We start from the raw sequence: 20,496 nt of genomic DNA, 5'->3' as shown, positions 1-20,496 counted from the left end.
ACAACTTTCTGCGACGTTCCATTTTCCTTGATTACAGCACGCAATGACATTTCCGTTTTTCGATCCTTCAGAAAAAATTTGATGCTCAATTCTGAACGCTGTGAACCTCTGATTCTAGTGACGAATTGGTGGAATTCATACTTTTTGAGTTCTTTGCAAGTACCTCCCCTCTGTCGTGTCAAGTTTTGGACAGATTCATTAAATAGGGCACTCATGGTGCACTCCAGCTTCTCTCTAAACACGTACTCTGAACCGATCTTGCACCCACTACGTACGTAAGGCAGTGGAGAAGATGCGTCGACTGAGGAGTACCGAGTTTTCGAGTGATGGCATAATTGGACGGTTTAAAATCTCATTGCGGGAAATCACGGAAGTCCTGAGCCACGGCTGGGTCGTTGGGCGGTTATCCTGTGCCACCATGACAGCTCACACAACCTAAAGGCGTGCGAAAGGGAGTTCGGCGCCGACGTAGTTTTTGAGAGGGATTTTAGATTGGACCGTCTGAACACCCAAACCAGTGTAGAAAGGCGCACAGAGAGAAGTTTACACTATGCGAGTTCGGTGTAGTGTGCGAAATGCCGACGAAGTGTGGAGTCATTTATGTAGGTGAAACCAAAAGATGTGCGAATGATAGATTAACGAAACATAAGAGAAATGTAAAAACACAGATCCGAATTCGGAAATAGCCAAACATTTGAAGGAATGTGCTGAATATTCTCTCCAGCCTGGGGAAACGTAAAAATTTTAGAAAGGGAAGACAATTACATTAAAAAATTAGTGAGAGAGCCCGTCAGAATAAAGACGTCTGCCGAATGCATCAGACACACGTCCGTCCACTTAAGGGGGCCCTGCAATCATATTTAAACGTCTACCTTTTTTTCGGTTTCCACGTCTCTTGGGGCTCGGGAAAGCCAGCGGGCACGAAGAGAGTAACTAAATATCAGCGCGTCATATTTTAACAGGACGATGCGAAAACTTCCTCCACCTACGGAGTCGACCCGCTGTGCCGAAAGCGCGCAATGTGTGACGACGTCTTGACGTTTAATGTCCTTGCCTTTGTACTGGTCAGAGCCGCTAAAAGCTTCTTTTTAGTCGAAATACAAAACATGAGTGTCGCGAGCCGTTTCAATTATTTATAAAAGTAGTTTTTGTTCTGTATTTTAGATCAGAAAAGAAACAAATGCAGTTTAGAAAGTAAGGAAAGAAGAAATGACCCGTCGACATACCCACCAAAAAGCGGTGGAAAAGGCGGCGCATACCACGTAGAAAGATGTAGTGGGATCAGGCACCAACGAGCGCCGAGTGTAGAAAGGTCCCGGATGTACGCGGCGGCGCTGCAGTCGAGGCTCCGGCTTGTTCCGACCGTCCTGAATGCCTACAGCGAGCAGCTTTGGCTTGCGGTTTGGCCCTTTGGCGGTATGGCAGCGCGAAGTAGCTCTCGTTTTGAACTGATCTTCACGCCGTGTTTGCTGTTGCTTGTATAACCAATGAAGTGTCATGCAGAATTAGTGTTTAATCGCGCAGCAAATTCAATAAAGCCGCCCTGGTTGCCGACTTCTTACAGCCTATCGAGAACATGCTTTAGTGGCGCCGTCTCGAGCCGTCGACACGGAGTGCGGCAGCCGTGAGCACTCGCTGAGCTCACTACCCCTCCTTTGGTTCACGGCCACTCAAGCAACCAAGGACGTCATGAGGGAGGTCATTTTTTGCTTGCTTTTTGTAATTTCAATTTGCCTATAGGTTTTAAAATAAAGCAAAACTAAAAAAAAAAGTTCCATTAGGTTACTACGTTCAGTGCGCTCAAATTCGGTGCAAATAAAAAAAAAAAAAGCAGTAAAAAGTCCTTGACGGGTCCCTTTAATTTCGGAAGCTGAAAAATTTTGCGGCTTACTGTTTTGGAGAACCGGGATGACCTCGGGGTGTCGCAGTGTGTGTGTGTGTGTGTGTTGAGAAAAGGTCTGTCGGCGTCTTTGCCCTTGGTTTGGGAGAACCCGAGTGACCTTGGGATGTCGCGGTGTATGAGTGCTGACAGGGGATCTGTCGGCAACTTTGAGTCGGCGCCGTATGAGCATATTTTTGACTGGAATATACGAGGGCCTGGGAAAGGAAGAGGGAAGGGGTAGGGGTTTTCAGAAAAGGAAGGGAAAAAGAGGGGGACAAAGGGTGGCGAGTGACATATATATTTGTCCTGTGAAATAGTGTTTGTAGCTGCGTTTGAGACTTCGTCCGTGTCGTTCTGTGTTTGTCCCTTGTCCGTATCGCCAGTCCTGGGTTTACGACTGTGCACGCTTACAATGTTTGCTTTTATTTTTCTGAGCCACCACGTTTTTATATTTCGGGGCCATTCTGGACTTCGACGAATGACCTTCTTTATGGACAACAAAATAGAGACGAGTACGTGTATACATCAAGTACTAGCAGATGTGCTTTTATGTTCCAAACTGTTGTAGCGGGCGCAGTCCACCACGGCGCGAAGGAAGTTTATCGATCTCGAAAACATTGCCTCCACGCGCATAGAAAGTAATGGAGAGAAAGTTCATTAGCATGGCGTCTTGCAAGATTTAGAGACGGAAGTCGGTCACTTGATTGGCGATGAGAGGCGTCAGTACGCCACCTCGCGGGCACTTTCCTGTGACGTAGCGAATGCGATTCAAGCTGATGTCACGCTAAGGAATCGTAAATATGAATTACGTTACTTCGCATCTAATTTATTTCGTAAGAATTGACTTATCACATTCTAGTGTATGATGTTTTTACGAGTTTCTTCAACAACAGTACAGAGTCTCCAAGTTACATGTAATACATAATGTCTATAAAATGTTCAAAAACGAGACTGGAGTGCGTCACGACCTCTTTGGTCGTGACGCACGACCAAAGAGGTCGCGCGTCACGACCAAAGAGGTTGCGCGGAGTACGTCACGACCTCTTTGAATGATTTTTTAAAAATAAATTTTTAGAGGCTTCTACTGAATTTTTTTTAGTCACCAGATTTTTGGACCGACAGTCCTATTAGCTTTACATGTGTCCAGCTAATATGACACTGACAGCAGGCGATATTGTCACGAATGACAAGCGATGAGGCGATAATAACTGGAGAAACTAAACGTTTAATGAGGCGAACTTGTGCCAAAAATAAAAAGGGAACAGAATAAAGCACAGCGTCGCGGGCGTCGACGTCGGCGTGACAGCAGAACCGAACACTGGGGCGAAACTGACTCCGCCCGCCATGCTAGTCCCTTATGTACCCTCGTGGATTTCTGGATCATTCAGTGTAGAACGTTCGGTGCGTAGAACTTTCGGAACTCGGTCAGACGAGAATGTTCTCGAACTTGCGAGAAGGCCAAGTTGAAAGAATAAATAAAAGGACAGTCGCCTGACTGGGAATCGAACCTACACCATCCGCGCGACAGTCAAGCGCGGTAATCACTCGGCCACGCACATGCGTGCTCGCCAACGCGCGTGAAAATATTAGCTGCCCCATGAATCTTCCTCGTGAGCAAAACCCAATACAAAACCCGGAAGTTCAGCGTGGTAACATGGCGCCTGAGAACGCGTTCCGACGGGTGTGTTTACCGTCTCAGCTAACCGGTTCGTATATCAAAAGTGGTCTCAAAACGGCAAAAATGGCATCACACGGGACGGTGTGTCATGTCAGATGTCCGGTCCAAACGGTTGGTCTTAGAAGTCGCGGTAAAAAGTTTGAGAGAATGCAAGTGTCGCTCTTGTCGCGGCACCATAACTGTTGGGTGCCGACGTTTCCGTGAACTGTCAAGCTAGAGGGCGATTTCTGCGGACGTACAGGCGTCGGCAGCATCCACCACCGCTCTTTTAACAGCACCAGAATCACGGCCCGCTACAACATGAGCTTTTTTAACGTGGTCAGGCGAAAATCGATAGACTACTTTTGAGGACGGGGTAAATGCACCATTCGGACACGGCTTTCACTCTCCACACTCAATGTATTAGGGCGATATTTCGCTAATAGTAGCACATCGATGAACTCCGGTATGACAATTTCACTTACTCATCACCTATGCGCAGTTCGTAACTCTTAGTTTGCCCGTATCTTCTTGAGCGCGCGTGTGAAGTGTCGTTTGCTCAACATACTCTGTCGATTTCAATAGGTTGATCAACCGCTCATTGGATGTTTAAATACTGGCTCAGTGCACCGCGCTTGCTAAGATTCATCGCTCCGCCTCATGTTTGCGAAATGAAAGGTTACATTGAGCAGCAGTCCGCAAGCAAATTATACTTCAAAGTTTATGTATAAAAAGGGCAATTGAACGATAAGTTATTCTGCACACTAAAACTTAGTTTAAATGTGTGTGTATTTGTGTGTATATGAGTGTGTTTGTGTGCTGCGGCTTTCGCTGAATATACTCCGTCGATTACATTAGGTCGGTCAACCGCTCACTGGATGTATAAATGCTGGCTCAGTGCACCGCACTGGCTAAGATTCATAGCTTCGCCTCATGTTTGCGAAATTAAAGGTTACATTGAGCTGCCGTCCGCAAGCAAATTATGCTTCAAAGTTCATGTATAAAAAAAAAGCAATAGAACGAAAAGTTGTATTTCACACTACAACTTAGGTTAACTGTGCGTGCCTGTGTCTGTGTGTGTGCTGCGTCGTTCGCTGAGTACACTCCGTTGGTTACTTTGATAGGTCAACCTGAATAAAGGAATTGAGCGATGCTGGCTCAATAAAAGGTTTACTGCGCATGCTCCAATTTTTCGTCTTGCCTCATATTTGCGAACTAAAAGGATACATTGAACAGGTCTGCGAAATAAATCAAAATATTCAAAGACCATGATAAAAGAAACTATACCACGAGAAATAAAAGCCCAATCGGGAGGGGGGATAAACACTTATTTCGCCATTACATTTCTCCAGCGGAACTGTGGTTATTACATTTGAAGATATTTGTGTACTTATTTTTTTAATTCCAATATTTCATATCAGGCCTCCAGTAAATAAATATCCTTCGTGTCAAGGGCCTTTTGAATATGCTTACATTTACTCATGGCATTTTCGGTGAGTCAGCTTTTTGACTTGAAGGGTCAGGTTCAATGGGTTAGTTGGTATGCGTTTATATGGAAACAGCATGAATGTTACACGGACGGAGCAAAGAAATGGACTTTACAAGCGCTGACTAAGAACTCAAGTTTTATTCTGAATAATTAGCGAAAAAAACAACATAAAATCATGACTCTAATCGCGATGGAATTTCACCTGCGCATTGCAGAATTGGGTGCTAACAGATATACATATCTATGCGCGATTTTTCCCAATCTAAAAAGTATGTCTTACTGTCCAACAATGCCAAGGAAACTTGACTCACGCATGTTGGACTTTCGTTTTTGTATTCTGTGAGCATTTACAATCCCGCGAGCCTTTTGGTCCCTATGGTGATACAACACGGTTTCTAATAAAGGTGTGCATGTGCCGTCACGCACTGCAATGCCAAATGTTAGCACGCGGTTCCTGTTAACGAACTTTGGTGCTCCCGGAGGCGAATGTTGTGGCATCTCCCCGTTTTCCCGATGTACATCTTCCCGTACGAGATTAATGTATAATTAATATATCAGCGAATGTCGTCATCTTAATTCGGACACGATTTTTTGGGGTTAACAAATTATTTTAAGAAAAACAAATATAATCTGGGAACCTTCTTCAAAAGCATTAAATGGTAAGCTTGGTAGTTGTTTTGTTGTTGCTTTGTTTGTTTTCAAGCTGTGAGTTGTTAAAGCGGCCGAGGCGAAAACTTACGCTTTACCAACTATCGCGGATTGTATACGCTTTACCGCTCGTAATTGTGTCACTCCTCAAACTACTTCACCAGTACACTTGTTGTACTCGTTACACAAAGTAAGAAAAAACAATATATAAATAGCGTTATTAGTTAGTTCGTCATATATCAGCGCGTTACTGAAATTTGTAACCGTCTCGAAAATTTAACGATACAATGTTACCGTTAAGATCAAAAGGTGACGAACGTTAGTATAACGTTACTTGGGATTCTGCTATTTCGAGGCAAAAAGCCGCGGATACAGACAATTAAACCTCTACAGGGTGATTTCATTGTGTGATATATGTGGTGGTCGTAATTATCGAGTATATATATTTTAAAATTTTTACTGTATGGGCCTGCTTTGTTTTCTTTTCGCGAATGGTCCAACGGCCTTCATGCACGACCGTAGCGCTGGTTTCACCGAAGACGTCACTGAGCTGCAATAGATTGTCTCCTGTTCTGAACTAATATGTCTTTCTCGAGAGTCCACACAGTACTGTACTATACTCCTATTTCACGGGCAATTTCAAAGCTTTCAGAAGGAACTCCTTTAAGTATAAGCCAACCGGTGCACAACGATGTGCACGCTCATAACTGAGATCGTGAGCACATTTGGCTATTTTGTTTTGTTGACTTCGTTCTGAAGGCCTTTTAAAAGAATATGGAAACGAAACGGTGTTACCGCGAGCTCTCTACCTCTCACGTCAGTCAACCAGCAAGAAGCGCAATGCATATCGCTCTCTTGATGTCACAACTTTCTGCGCGGCCAAGGACATTGTAGCTGCGAGCGTTGCCGCTTGATGGCGTTAACGCGTGACAATCTCGCCTGGTAGTAATATCCAAGGATCGACTGTACTCCCCATGGCCTATGCGTCGCTTGCCCGTAAAATCATTCGCGGCAATGCCAGTATTTTATCTGCCATGAACGTTCTGTTTACTGTGTTAGTTTCACACCACAGAAGTAGTAGCTCCAGGGAACCCTTAAGCAGAAATAACCGTCATGATGCAGCAATTGCGACGCATGCAAGCTCTGTAAATGAAGTATTCAGGGGGTGCCATATTTCAGGGCATTATGCACAGCGCATCCTGGAGAAGAAGGGGAGGTGTGAGAATGGTGTAAGAATGGATGTCACCATTCTCTAATAGTATTGAGTGCTAAAACACTTCTAGTATTGTAAACGGGAATTAAACCTTCTCAACGTATTAACTGTATTAATGAGCAAGGCTTCACCAAGAAATTCGTAAACGTAGAAAAAATATTTGAATAGCAGTAGAGGCTTTAATACATGACGTTTCGGGAAGAGACTTCCCTTCTTCAAGTGTGGAGAAAATAAAGTTGCAAAGTGCTTTTAGAGAGACCAAAGGAGAGGAGGAACATTGAAAGAAAGCGAAAAAAAAGTCATATATATAATAGTACAATTAAAACATTGAGCATGAAAAACTACATACCAACAAACCACACAAAAAAAAGAAAAAAAGAAAGAAGTGGTAGTTTTAAGGGGAACACCGTCGCCGCACTCGTTAGCGAAACCAAGAAAATACATCACAGGCAACGGCCTCCACTCGCCATTCATTGTAATAGATGAACGTGTACGCCAGTGCTACATGACATTAAGATTTTGGCTCGTTATCGCGACCGAACAAGCAGAGAGGTGCACGAGGCGTATGCAATTAGGGATAAGGGCGTTGAGTGTGTAAGTGAAGCGTCACTCGCCCTGTCAAAGAGTGAGTTTGAATATTTGAAAGAAGCGTTGAGATGGGACACGCTGATGACTGACAGGGTTCTGGGCCTATAAATGCAGGTACTTTTCGAAATATACCACAGTTGCGAGTGCGCCTCGTGTCGTTCCACTTCTTTGTCCTTGTCTTTTTCGGCGCTTTTAATTATTCAAAGAGCCTCCGTCACGTTAGAGTTAGAGCTCCAGATCCAGATAAATAACAACATACAGGGGTCAAGTCGAGTAAGCCTAAGCCAGTATAACGCCGAAGCAAACGAAGGTCATAAATAAGACCGAAGTGTGTGTAAACGGACACCAGAAATGTCACACGTGGGTAGCACCGCTCAACAGAATACCGAGAAATACTCCTTAAAACGCTTCCCAGCTCGATCTCCCTCCCCCCCCCCCCCCCACCAAAAAAAAAAGGAAAGAGGAGGGAAGTTAGCGGGCGACGTCCCCACATCCCAAAGTTTCTAGCTCTTCCCTCAAAGACCTTTAGCTCTTCCCCGCTCTCCTCTGCGATGGGGAGGTGGTTTGCCTGTAGTATACTAAAAACTAAAAACCTACAACAGCCTATATAAGTTTCTTTTTGAAATGTTCATATCAAGCGGGGTTAGGGTTTTAAATTTATATATATAAAATGACTCTTTATTTTTGCGCCTAATATCATGTTTGAAACTGCTTTCCACGATGATAATTGTTAGGTGCGTATAAATGTCGTGGTCGTCGGAGTTAAAGTGTTTAGCTACTGGTGTTTTTCCTTTATTCAAAAGGTCAGACTTATGGCCATAAAATCGCTCTTTCATAGAATTTTTAGTTTCTCCTACGTATTGCTTCTTACACAACGTGCAGTTAATAATATATATCACGTCAGGGGTTTTGCAGTCGATATCCTGTTTAATATTTACGTAGAAATCTGATGCGTATCTCGAAATTTTATCAGCGGTCAAAACCAAAGGGCAAAGTTGGCAAGGAGTGTTGAGGCAGGGACCACAACCACCGCTTGAATTTTTTTTTTATATACGAGGGACATAACATCCTCCCAAGATTCCGATCCTTACGAAATGTGACAAATGGTGATTCGGGAAATATTTTTTTTTAAAGTTAATCCTCGGCATGTAGGATGTTTAAATTGCGTTTCAATGTGGAATTCAGGCTTGATAGGTTCGATTAGTAGTTTATAACCAACGGCACCCTTGTTTCGTTGGAGTGAAGCTGTCGTGTGGATTCAAGGAGTGTGCTACGTTCCAGAGCGGATGCCTTTCTTGTGGCGTCGTCGAGAATAGATGCGGGATATTTTCTTTTGTATAGTGTGTTCTCCAAGGACGTTACATTTTCCTTAAAGTTAGATTCTTCAGAACAAGTTCTACGCAACCGAAGGAATTGACTGTAAGGTATATTATTTTTTTTTTACATTTCGGGTGCTAGCTATCATAGCGTAGAACCTGACGTTTGTGTGTAGGCTTTCTGTACAACTGCGTTATCAAATGGCTTCCCATCTTTTTAACGTTAACGTCGAGAAAGTTCATAGAGTCTGCTGAGTAATTACAGTTAAATTTAATTGTCCGGAGGTAACTTAGAAAAGAGAGGAGTGCATCTTCAGTGTCATTCCAAATGATAAATATATTGTCAATATACCGAAGATATATTGCGGGAATCTTGGCGTAAGTCCACACAAAGGTCTCCTCAAATTTGCCCATAAAAATATTAGCGTAATTTGGGGACATTCTCGACCCCATGGCTGCGCCTTGAATTTGCAAATAACGATCATCATCAAACATAAAGTTATTGCCGTCTAAAATTAATTCCAATAAGCGCAGAATACAGCTACTGTATGCGAGAGACGAAGGGTGAAGAAAAAGGAATTCTTCCACTGCTGACAGTCCCTCATTATGTGTGATGTTAGTGTACAAAGAGCTCACGTCGATAGTGACAAGAATGCTCTCCTGTGATATTAAGCCGGATCCGTTCATATGGTCGATATGATTAAGAAAGTGTCTGGTGTCCTTTACGTACGATTGTTGGAGGGGGTATATGTTTAATAGAGTGGTCTACAAATTCTGAAATTCGTTCGGTTGGTGTGCCTACGCCTGATATAATGGACCTTTCTGGATTGTTGGGATTGCGAACCTCCCAGACAGGAGTGTCTAAATAAGCGTTCATTCATGGATTTATTATTTATTTGAGTTAGAGTTTGCAGAATAGCATCCTTTCGTGGACTTCGAAACATTCTTGTTCGGATTCATGCTGAAAGATAGAGGTGTTTAAACACTAATATGTCCTTGCCACATACCTTTGTCAATGTTCTTGTTAATTGCGCGTTTGATCTTACTTAAACATTCACCATAAAAAGTTTTTTTTTTCATAGGTTTCATGTCTCAATTTAGGGCAGCCTATTTACGCCTTTAGGACAGCTCCAAACAAATATGCGCACACGCTCTGCACAACGAGAGCGGAGACTGTGAACATTTATATTGCTTGATTAACTCGCATGAAACAAAAATGTTTTCATTATAGTTTTTTTTATAATTATCTCCTTCAAATTATGCTTTATAATAAAGATGTATTGCTCTTTTAATTTGTGTACTACTTGATAAAGGACCTAGAGCAAAAACCTGCAATTCTAACGAAAATGTCTTAATTTACCACATCAAAGGTGACAGTATACGCACTCCAAGATTACAGACATTTCTTAGGGGGAGTGGTGATATAAAATATGTAGATGGTTATTTGTTAAATTGTGGTTTCCAATCTCAACAGATGCTTAAGTGTACGTACTTCCACAGTTCACTCCGTGCACCCAATGACGCGCTGTATTCAAAATGGTCGCCAAATATTGAAGTCGAGAAAACGTCCGCACCTGATTATTATGTTTTTCTTTGTGAGAGTGCATTGGGCGAGTGTTTAAGGCATACACACTGTTTCATCACATGACATATTTTTGTCGTGGAAAGAATTTTCCATCCATGTCATTCGCCAAACGCCTCTAAAGTGCGGATTCATTGGCTTCTCTAGAAAGCTCCAGGACAGTATATTGAGGGAAATTTGCAATAGTGTGCTTAATAAAGAAATGAACGGAATGTGATTTTAATTATACTAATTTTTTAAATATAGGGGAGGTGACTTTGCCGAGTTCTGGTTTCACCATGTACTTAACTGGTTCAGCGGCCACTAGATGAGCATATGTTCATACTGGTCAGTTGATAATGATCGAACGTGTCTTAATCAACTTTTTAATTATTGGTTTTCGGGGTCGTGTTGGAATTTGCGATTGGAAGTTCCTGTTGATGGAACTTTTAATTAAGAAAACGTTTGCGAAAAGTTCACAAAGATTTAGTAATAGAATTCTCGCGTTGTTTCGCCTGATTTACAAATTTCGCTCAAGAAGAGCGTCGCAAGCCTTGCCAACAATGACGCTTGGAAGAGTAATGTCGTCGCTTAAATCATGTGGTCAGTACCTCGGCAGAGTGTCCTTGATCAGTGCCCCGACCAAACAACTGACCACGTAGCCTAAAGAACTACGTGATTCTTCTAACCCTAACTGTGGCCAAAAATAGATGTGTTTTTTATCATGCAAATATTAAATGAGGCAAAAAGAAACGCGCAATTTGATAAATAATGTGTAAAAAGAGAACATTTTTGCACATTCCTTCTTTTGGTCTGGTCTCTAATAGTAATGGCTGTCATTACTGAAATTGCAACATGACTTATAAAACCAGTATTTAAAAAGTTCATCCTCAAACTTTAGTTAATTCGTCAAATTAGGATGCCGTTTATCATCTTATTCAATATACACCGAGCCTGTAAATACACGGTGCAAACAGAACTTGTCTAACTACCACCCCCTTATTTTACAGATGTTTAAAATGATTTGAGACACCCTGCATACATCAGTGTATTGACCGCGCATGAGATTGTTTGTGGTTTTAGATTTCCCCTAGAAACAACATTTAGCTTATCTATACTAACCTTTTAGGGTCTACAAATCAAGAAAACCGCCCAAGTATAAAATTGGGTATACACTTTCTTTGCGATACGTCGTTTCTGGCGTCCAGGATGAAAGAGCCCTCTCCAAACTCTTCCCTTCTAACATATCTCAACGTGATGTTGCACACGGTATGTACAACCTTTTCTTGTTTAGTCGGCAATAATTATAACGCAGACACACTTAAATATCAAATGAACGACATAGGGTGATGTGGGTCAGTATTATCTGTGAACAACAAAGTGATGATCGGTGTATAAAAAAAGCACCTGAAGATTTAAACAAGATTAGGATTCTGTGAGGACAATCCTAAAAAAAAAAACAGATAATAAAGACATCTCGCCGCATTTGTCTAGCGCAAGCAAGAAATGCGATAAAATATTTTTAATACTTGGATACGTTTTGTTTCGGCAGTCAACTTCCGTGGGGATTAATTTAGCCGCCGACGATGTTTCACCATTACTTGATGGAAACAGTATAATACATATAGTTACAAAAAATAATCATTATCTGGAGCTAGTAAAAGGATAGCCGGGATTCAGGTATGGACTTAACCTGAAGCAAAGTAGGAAGCTGCAAAAAGTGGTAACATTTTAGGGGTGATAAATTTTCTTTAGATTGAATAAGGTCGCACTACCCGTTTTCAAGATAATTCACCCCAAAATATTTTTTTTTGAAGCAGACTGCAGTATAGAAGTGTACTGTATCAGCGCTTTTTGTCGTTCAGACTTTATGCGAGCTTCAGAGTCATCTTGGAGTCTGTTTCAAAGAATCGTTTGGCTTTTGATGAAATGACTAAACAAACTGGAAACCGTACCTCCTGTTTCAAATGCAATATGTCAAATATGTATTCATGCGAGTTTGAAATACAACTGGGAATCTTTATTAATTTTACGCACAGGACTCCGAGAACAGTCTCGTGTGCAATAATAAACGTATAAATCACTAGAAGCTAACTAAAATTCAGCTTTAAATATATACTGGAGGGGGAGGGTTCGGCATTTTAGTTACTGATTAGGGCTGCAAAATGCTAAGTCAAACTATGCCCAGATTTGTAGCCTTTGTACCATGAAATATTTTAACAATATAGCATATTTGGCAAGATGGGAGTAAAGATGGTTCTTTAACTTGTGATTTCGCCGGGCCCGAGAGGGAGGCAGCACATGGCCGCTGATGGTTGCAAATTGAAATAAGGTGTACAGGATTTGGTTGTGGGAATATAGAAACATACCTATTTACAAGCCAGTCGTGTTTGGAAGTGCGCCAGCCGAAATCCCCTTTGGCTCGTACCCGCCACCAGCCACATCTTACACCTCTCTCGCACTAGCCCGCACGAGCGCCGTCACTTCACTCATATTTTGGGGCACGCGAGCAAAGAAAAATACGTAAACAAAATAAAATGAAAGTAGGTCCCGCTCCTGCGTCCACTCATGGCAACCGCAAGACCGATATTTAAAATGGGTGTGTTTAAAAAAGTGGTCGGGCAGGATATTATTTTAATTAAGATATGAAGAGGTTTAATAGAAAGGAAAGGAAACTGCCGAAACATTAAGGTTGGGTTTAAACTAGTCTCTTTTTGAAAGTGCCCTACAGCCTCTCGTTTAAACGTTTAGCAAAATGAGCATCCACTTTAGATAGGTCAGTAGATTGATGATTCTTACCTGGAAGCTATTCCACTAATAGTATGGCACATTGTGCTCAAACGAATTAAAAAAAAATATTTCAGTTGATAGCAATCTATCTTCAGATGACGGAAATACATACAACCTGTTAAGAATGTTTTTAGTTTAAGGCATATTGTAACGTTTAACAATATACATTTTTTCTCATCAACGTTCGAAAAATATTGGCTCATCGCTCGGTACGCATAAAAACACCCCGCCGGGGGCGCCTGCAACTTAGGTGTTAGGTGCATCGCGAGTGGCGTCAACACGGGCCCCAGCCATGTGGTCCCTCAAATCCACCGCAGGGGGCACCTGCATCAGTAGGTGTTTCGTGAGTGGCGTCACCGCAAAACCCCACGCAACGTGGATTTCATCAACTCACACCTCGCTGTGTGTGGCTTAGTGCGTGTCCGGGGAAAAGGGTATCCTTATGGTTGCGCTGAAGCCAGGATATGTTTGGAGTCTTCGGGGACCCCGGGTGAGGCGATATACCACTTCGGCCCCTGCTTTTCGTAGTCGGGTGCCCTGGCTCGGCCCGACCAGGATGATTCAGTCAGTCCCCTCTTCTACCCTCTTTTTCCTTCGTTCACTTTTTCTCTCCCCACTTTCTCTTTTATTCCACATTCTCTTCGTTCCTTTCTCAGTTTATGAGGCGGCAAGGGCCAACCTTAGATGAAAACAGTTCCGGTCCCTGGATCCACACTGATGCATCGTGGCTAGGCAGTACTGGTAGAGTAATTGTGCCAGCGAAGCATTTCTTGTTATGGCACATTACATACACCCTCGTTGGGCATCGTGGTGGGCGGTGCACACCGACACCGAATATTCCTCCCATCGCTTAGGGTCTGCGCGACAAATACTTCCTTAATCGGCCTCTGAAAATATGCCGCACCGAAGCACTTGACACAGTGACGCTAGCTTTTGAACTGCAGAAAGTCCCAAAGTTTCTTGCACTGCGCACAGAGGGTGAAAAGCACACGGGCAAACTATCTCCCTCCTTGGTCTCCAAAGTTCTTGAGTCTCCTTTCCAATTACAAAGTAAGCGTCAGTCCACACCCCAAACTGAACAGTTTTAAGGGATCGTTTCCTAGACTGTCTTGCTTGACTCACATCAGCCAGAATAGTGGAGGGCCTTTCCAGCCAAGGAGTTATAAGTGCACGACGAATAACCGTCCGCCAAGCACTTGTGGAACGAAAGACAAAGTATGTTTTTTTGAATTTCGATATAACCACAGGGCAGACTGTAAAGGCCTTCAGTGCCGTGTCCGACGTTAAGTGCTGAACCCTCAGCGGTTCGGCCATGTGTCACGGAACTGTCGAGGAAAGGACGCTACCGCAAAGTGCTCAATTAAGGAGAACGTCGCTGATGTGTCCAATAATTAGCCTCAGTGTACAAACTGAAGTAGTCACCATCTAGCATATTCCCGATTTCTTTCCTCTGAAAAAAATTAAAATATATTGTTCCATTCAAAGTTACCGAGAACATCGCGAAAAGCAGTGACACTTCCTTTTCTTCGAACCTTTGTTCCAAGGTTCAAGTTTGATAGAGCCGAATGACCTCTTTTTTCTCTGAAGGCTGTCATAGGTCCCACCTTGTTTCGATCTGTCTCCTGAGGAGGCTACCATGTACGTACCTAACAGAACAAATTATAACTGCTGCTTCTCTGTCAATTCGCCGAACTTCCGATAATATTGTAAGAAATGCAAGCCCTGGTGAACCAAGGACTTTACGACCGCATTGAACGCTCAAAATAAGGCTTGGGGAATTCTTCTACGGCACACGACTCTTCATATTAAGATAAAATTCAAACAGTGCACAGCAAGAGCTTTTTGTACACGAAAACAAGCGAAGAGAAACTCAAGGGTGAAATATGTGTGTTAACTGAACATTTTTTTTAATGCAAAACCGGTTAGGAAAATTCAGGGTACCTACCACTCAGCATTTCTATTTTCCCTTCGTCATCGGCGTCACTTAAAAAAAAAAAAAACAGCCAGCGATTTCTCTGGAACTAATACTGGTTACACAACCGGCCGTTCTCAATGTGCGAGTTTTCAATGGCCTTTGCAGTAGGGAAGTAGGCAGCACTTGATCCAAATGGGATTAAATGAAATGCTGAGGCCCTTGTAGATTGAATGCTTGGGACATTTGTTTCCTTTATTTAATCGTGTGTGGGAAATTTCTATCTAAATCTAGCAGAAACCTACGAAAGATTCGTTCTAGAGCAACATGTTTTTTTGTTTTGGAAACCAGTATGGTTTTATGTGAGGTCGATCAATCTCTAATCAATTTGTTTTTCTGTAGACTTGTGCACCTCAGGCTTTTGTAATCCGGCAGCATTGCATTTCTGTATTTTTTTTATTTAAAAATGCTTAGAGTACGACAGGGCGGTAGGGAAAACCTCGGGGCTTGTCTAGGTGTGTTGTTCGTAGTCGCACGCTGCCTTGTATAAGGAACTTGTCCGACCGTACTTGTCAGGTCCACTTGGGATGCACGCTTTCCGATGTATTCGCTCAGGAGAATTGTGTACAAAACGGAGGCGTATTGAGTGTTACCTTTTTTGCAATTAAGATAAAGAGCCTAACTGCAATGATACCACCATCGTTGATTTTATTTATTTCATGTAGACGCTGTCCAGATTGCTTTTTTCTCATGCAACGTTTCAATCTGTGAGCGCCAATTTCAGATAGTAATGAATTGGATAAGCTAGTTCGCCGATAAAAGTTGTTTCCGGTTTGCACCAGAATAAATGGTTTGTGTGCCTTTTCACTGCTTCGAGGGTTGTGACTAGATCCCAGCTTGCAGATGATTATATACTGACATAACCTTTAAGCATAAACACAAGATCTTGTTTTTTTAGTGTTTTTTTTATAAGAAACCTACTTTAAAGGCCCATCTAAAGGGACTGAAGCGAAAATTTCTTAAATCTGCTAATGTTCTCGAGGTACTCGGATATATGTACTGGGATTCTGACAGAAGGTGCCTCCTGTGACTCTGCAATTCGCTGTTTCGTTCCCGTCTAGACTACGGTGCTGTTGTATATGGCTCGGCGCGCCCGTCCTCTTAAAAAATACATATATATATAAAGGTCCTTTTACAACATTGGGCTTCGACTTGCCAGGGTGCCTTCTGAACATGGTCTGTTTTTAGTTTGTATGCTAAGAGATGCCAGTAACAAACGAAGACTGTACCTCAGCCTATGCTATTATCATAAGGTCAAATATGATCCTGAACACCCATCCTTCGGGTTGTTTGCAAGCTTTCCCTTTTTACGTGTTTTTGAGAACAAGCCATGTATAGTACGGCCTTTAAGTCTTCTCATTCAAAGCCTGTCTGCACCCTGCAGCTTGAAGTCCCTGAGCGTAGCTTGGTGTTGTGTGTATGTTTATACGGCCTGAACATTTGCTGCCTCAACTGTCGACTTGTCTTTCAGCCGTAGATGGGCAATTTAGCCAGTGCAATCTAGCCACTAGCCTGCTAACTTTAACGTACACCACGCAGCAGTGATACATGACTGCACGTTGGTAAAACTCTCATCCAGCTCGGAACGGGGAGAATTGGGGATTTAGCCCAGGATCCCTAGCCTCTGCAGCGCAAGCTTTAACACTAGGCACTCCGAGCTGGTGCGCACTAGTCCACTGGGCTACCGATTCTTTAACCATAGCTTGATGACGAGAGCTCAAAGCTGGGTGCTTTGGAGAGCGGTGCATTATACCTTTTACTGTCCCTGGCCAAACACAATGAACGATCTTTTGCGCATCCAGTTTTTCAACAAGATTTTATGACCTTGCAAACTAAGCATAATGGATATGCACAGTTCTTCATTGTAGGTGCGAAAACCTCACACTTTGTTGGTTCGGCGGTATATTCAGAACACTTTGTGAATGCTAGACGACTTGACTTTGTTACCAACATTTTTACAGCAGAACTTCGTGGTGTGCTCATGGCTATTAAATATATGTTAGCAACAATATAAAAAAGCTATTTTGTTTGAGGGCTCCCAGAGGCCTATCCAGTTTGTCGGCTCCCTCAATGATACTAAGAATTCGCTTGTGCAAGGAGTACGTGTAGAGTAAACCTTACTTTTCAAGTAGAATACAATATAAAGTTTGGTAGGTACCAAGCCATGTGTGAATTTAAGATACTGAAAAGGTGGATAGGCTAGCGGCCTCTGTTAAGAATGCTCCGGAAACAACCGTTGCGATGCCTAAAAAAGTTTCTAAAACCAGTTTTAAAAAAAAAAAATGTTATAAGGAATAGCAGCTAGAATGGCACAAAAAATAGATAATAAGCTAAACGTAATCTGGGTAAACTTTTGGTACATATAATAAGCTACATGTCATCAAGCTACGTCTGGAGGTATGGGAATGCTCGCACCGCAGAGACCGTCGTCATGAAGTTTTAATGTGTCGATTCAGAATTGGGCATTCACGTGTGACCCATCGACATCTTCCTTGGGGTGAGGACACTCCGCTCTGTGGAAATTGCGGCGAGAGTAAACTGTATTGCAAATTTTGTGGCACTGCGAATTATTTTATCAAGAACTTTCCGGATATCTTCTATTTTATCCAGCCTTTCTGCTGGGAGATGAAGCCTAAGAGCCTTTTGCTCGCATTCTAGAATTTCTTGAAGAAACTGGCTATCTAAAACAGTTACATATATTCCGCACATGAAACATCTACTTTTAATATTGACCTTTTTACTTACTTCTTTTGGCACAGCACAGCCTATGTTGCTTTGTTAAGTCATTAATTAGTTAATCATCATCATCATAAAATCAAGTGTTAATAAAAAAGGTTGCCATTGAGACTAATGTTTTTTGTTATTAAAGCTTAGTACAGGGGGCCACATAGAAGCCTGCGCATTTGGAGCGCCTTCGATATTTTTTTTAATTCCAAACGCACGTACAAACAATTTACTAGGGGAGATAATCTCTCTCCGGCAAAGTAGTGTTGCTTTGGCGTGGACAGGTTTCCCGTAGTTCAAACATCTGGACGCACGGCAGCGTTGGCGTTTTTCCTTTGAATTGGGAGTAGTGGCGAGCGCCATCTATAGACGTAGACGTGGCGGCTCAAAGCACTTGACTAGGCCTTCTCTGACGTCCAGTGGACGCGCTAAGATTCTCTCGGTCGATATTTGTCACAGATTGTTTCACGAGCGAAAAATAGAACGGAATAAGTTGCTGGGATAATTACATTAAATGGAGCATCTTGGTGCACACTCTCGAAAAGATAAAAAGGGGGACAAAGCCCATTGGATGTCATCAAAATAAAAATTATGTGGACAGATAAAGCTCCAAGAAGTAATATACTCAGTAGAAGCCAACGAGTTATGAAGCTTTGACTGGGTAAATATCCCGGTAAATCTTCATTTTTCACACACTACCTGCATCCACAGAAAACATTAAGTTATAGAAAATAGTGAGATACGCTTTATTTCCCTAACTATTTTATGGACTTCAACTTAACATTTGATTGTTCAACAAACAGTACTTGACAGGTTGCAGAAGTCGCTCTCAAAAGTGATCGGAGTGCACACGTTATTTTATGCAATGACTCCGGTTCACGTTTCTTGAAAATGACATGAAGTGCTGTAGTCAAACAGCAAACTAGTTAAAGGGGCACTGACACCCCAAATGTCGTATTCTTTTTTATTGTCTAAAACGATGCAAATTGTAGTCACAGACACGCAAAAAAAAACACATCGCAAAAAAAAAAAAAAGAAGTTTCCCCCGCGCGCGCGCGCCTTTTTATTTTTGACGTTTATATTTCCCGCGCTCACCTCCTTGCTTCTTTTGATTGGTGACATTAAAAATCAGAAAATTTAGAAGCTTTGTAGACGATATTTCTATAACATTTAATAACGGCAATCGTAAAACATGTTTTTTAACGCAATTGAGAACGCACTACGGCCTTTCTTTTTGAAATACCAAAAACCAGACTTCCGTGTGATGTCGCTTCCTGGATTTGTATCCTCCCTCGGAAAACTTGGCGGCATCGAGCAGAGGATTATCGGCGAGTCGGAGAAGAAACCGGTTTTTTCCCGCGCCGGCACCCTTCTATCCCGCCTGCTCACCTCCTCCTCGCTTCGGGTCGTGGTAGCAACGGCGCTTTGCTTCACAGCGTGGAGCGGAGGTCCGAAAGAAAGTCGAGTCGCAGGAGACCGCAAAATTTGACTCACCGCACTGGCGCGGATCGCGCGGGAACTTCAAATTCGGCATTTGGAAATTGTTTTTTTAGTTCAGAAATACTGAATTCCCAAGTTTCAAATTTTGAGGGTAATATCCCGGCAACATTTTCAATCGTTTCGGATAATAAAATAAAATATGATTTTGAAGTGTCAGTGAACCCTTCATTTACTTGAAAATTATCATCCGGAGAACAAAGTGAAGGACGTTTACAAGTTTCTGTAATGCGAAACTAGAGCGCAGCTCTTGAGCACAAGGAGGGAAGAGTACAGAGAAGAAAGTATGTCCTTATCCTCCTCCATACCCTCCCCTCCTCCTTTCCACCTCCTGCCCTCATCCTCCTTCACTCCTCCTCCCCTCATCCTCCTCTTCTTCCTTTTTCCTCCTCCCATCCCCCTCCTCCTTCCCTCCTTCTCCTACTCCTTATCTCTCCACCTCCTCTGATCCTCCGCTTCCTTCCTCCTTCCCTGCCCCCTCACCTACGGCCGCTGAATTCGTTGATGGGTGACGTGACACTCAAATTCTCTTTATTTCTCTCCGTTTGCAGAGGGGAGACAGAGAGAAAAGTAACTCAGTTGTTGCTTGACGAGCCTCTGCCTCCCCACAGCAGCAAAAGAGGACAGCATGTAAATACACAGAATGTTTTTCTCACCATCACACTTATAGCACAAAAATAAACAACATTAGATGGGGGAGGGGGGAAGGGGAAAAAGTAATCGATTTAGCCAAGTTTACGAATTCCCGGGGCACTCTCCCACAAACATGGAACGTACTTTTTTATGATTTCATTCAAAACTTCTATATTCAACTCAATCAGGCGATTTAAAAAAAACAAGGTACTATATATTTCAACGTCCGATTTCCGTAGTTCGTTCTGGAGTACGGCACTAACCATGCGTCTGCAGACCTAGTTTTATAGGTAACCTCCCTCATCCTAAGGTCGGAAATAGACATGAATACATTTTCTTTTTGGCAAAAATATCTTTTCAATGCAAGAAAAATTTTATAGTAATACTGATTAGGAATCTGTACAATATTCAATTTAATAAATAATGGACTAGTATTACCTATTATACTCAGTATTAAATATAACACCAACCGCTTTTTTTTTGTAGAGTATGTATCAGTTGTATGCTTGTAGTGGTCGCATTTCCC

The 20,496-nt window shown here is 42.5% G+C and overlaps 1 protein-coding gene across 1 annotated transcript in view; it reads left to right on the top strand.

Annotated features, from left to right (window-relative positions):
- The window catches only part of LOC115332385, a 121,297-nt gene that overhangs the window by 36,424 nt on the left and 64,377 nt on the right, over positions 1 to 20,496 (top strand). The window contains exon 2 of the mRNA XM_040211281.1: positions 11,484 to 11,623. Coding sequence (XP_040067215.1) covers positions 11,484 to 11,623 — 140 coding nt within the window. The remainder of the gene's footprint in view (positions 1 to 11,483; positions 11,624 to 20,496) is intronic.

Source organism: Ixodes scapularis, unplaced genomic scaffold, assembly GCF_016920785.2.
Source record: "Ixodes scapularis isolate PalLabHiFi unplaced genomic scaffold, ASM1692078v2 PGA_scaffold4__175_contigs__length_147842914, whole genome shotgun sequence".
In the NCBI taxonomy this organism is placed as follows: domain Eukaryota; kingdom Metazoa; phylum Arthropoda; class Arachnida; order Ixodida; family Ixodidae; genus Ixodes; species Ixodes scapularis.
This window is presented reverse-complemented; position numbering and strand designations above follow the sequence as displayed.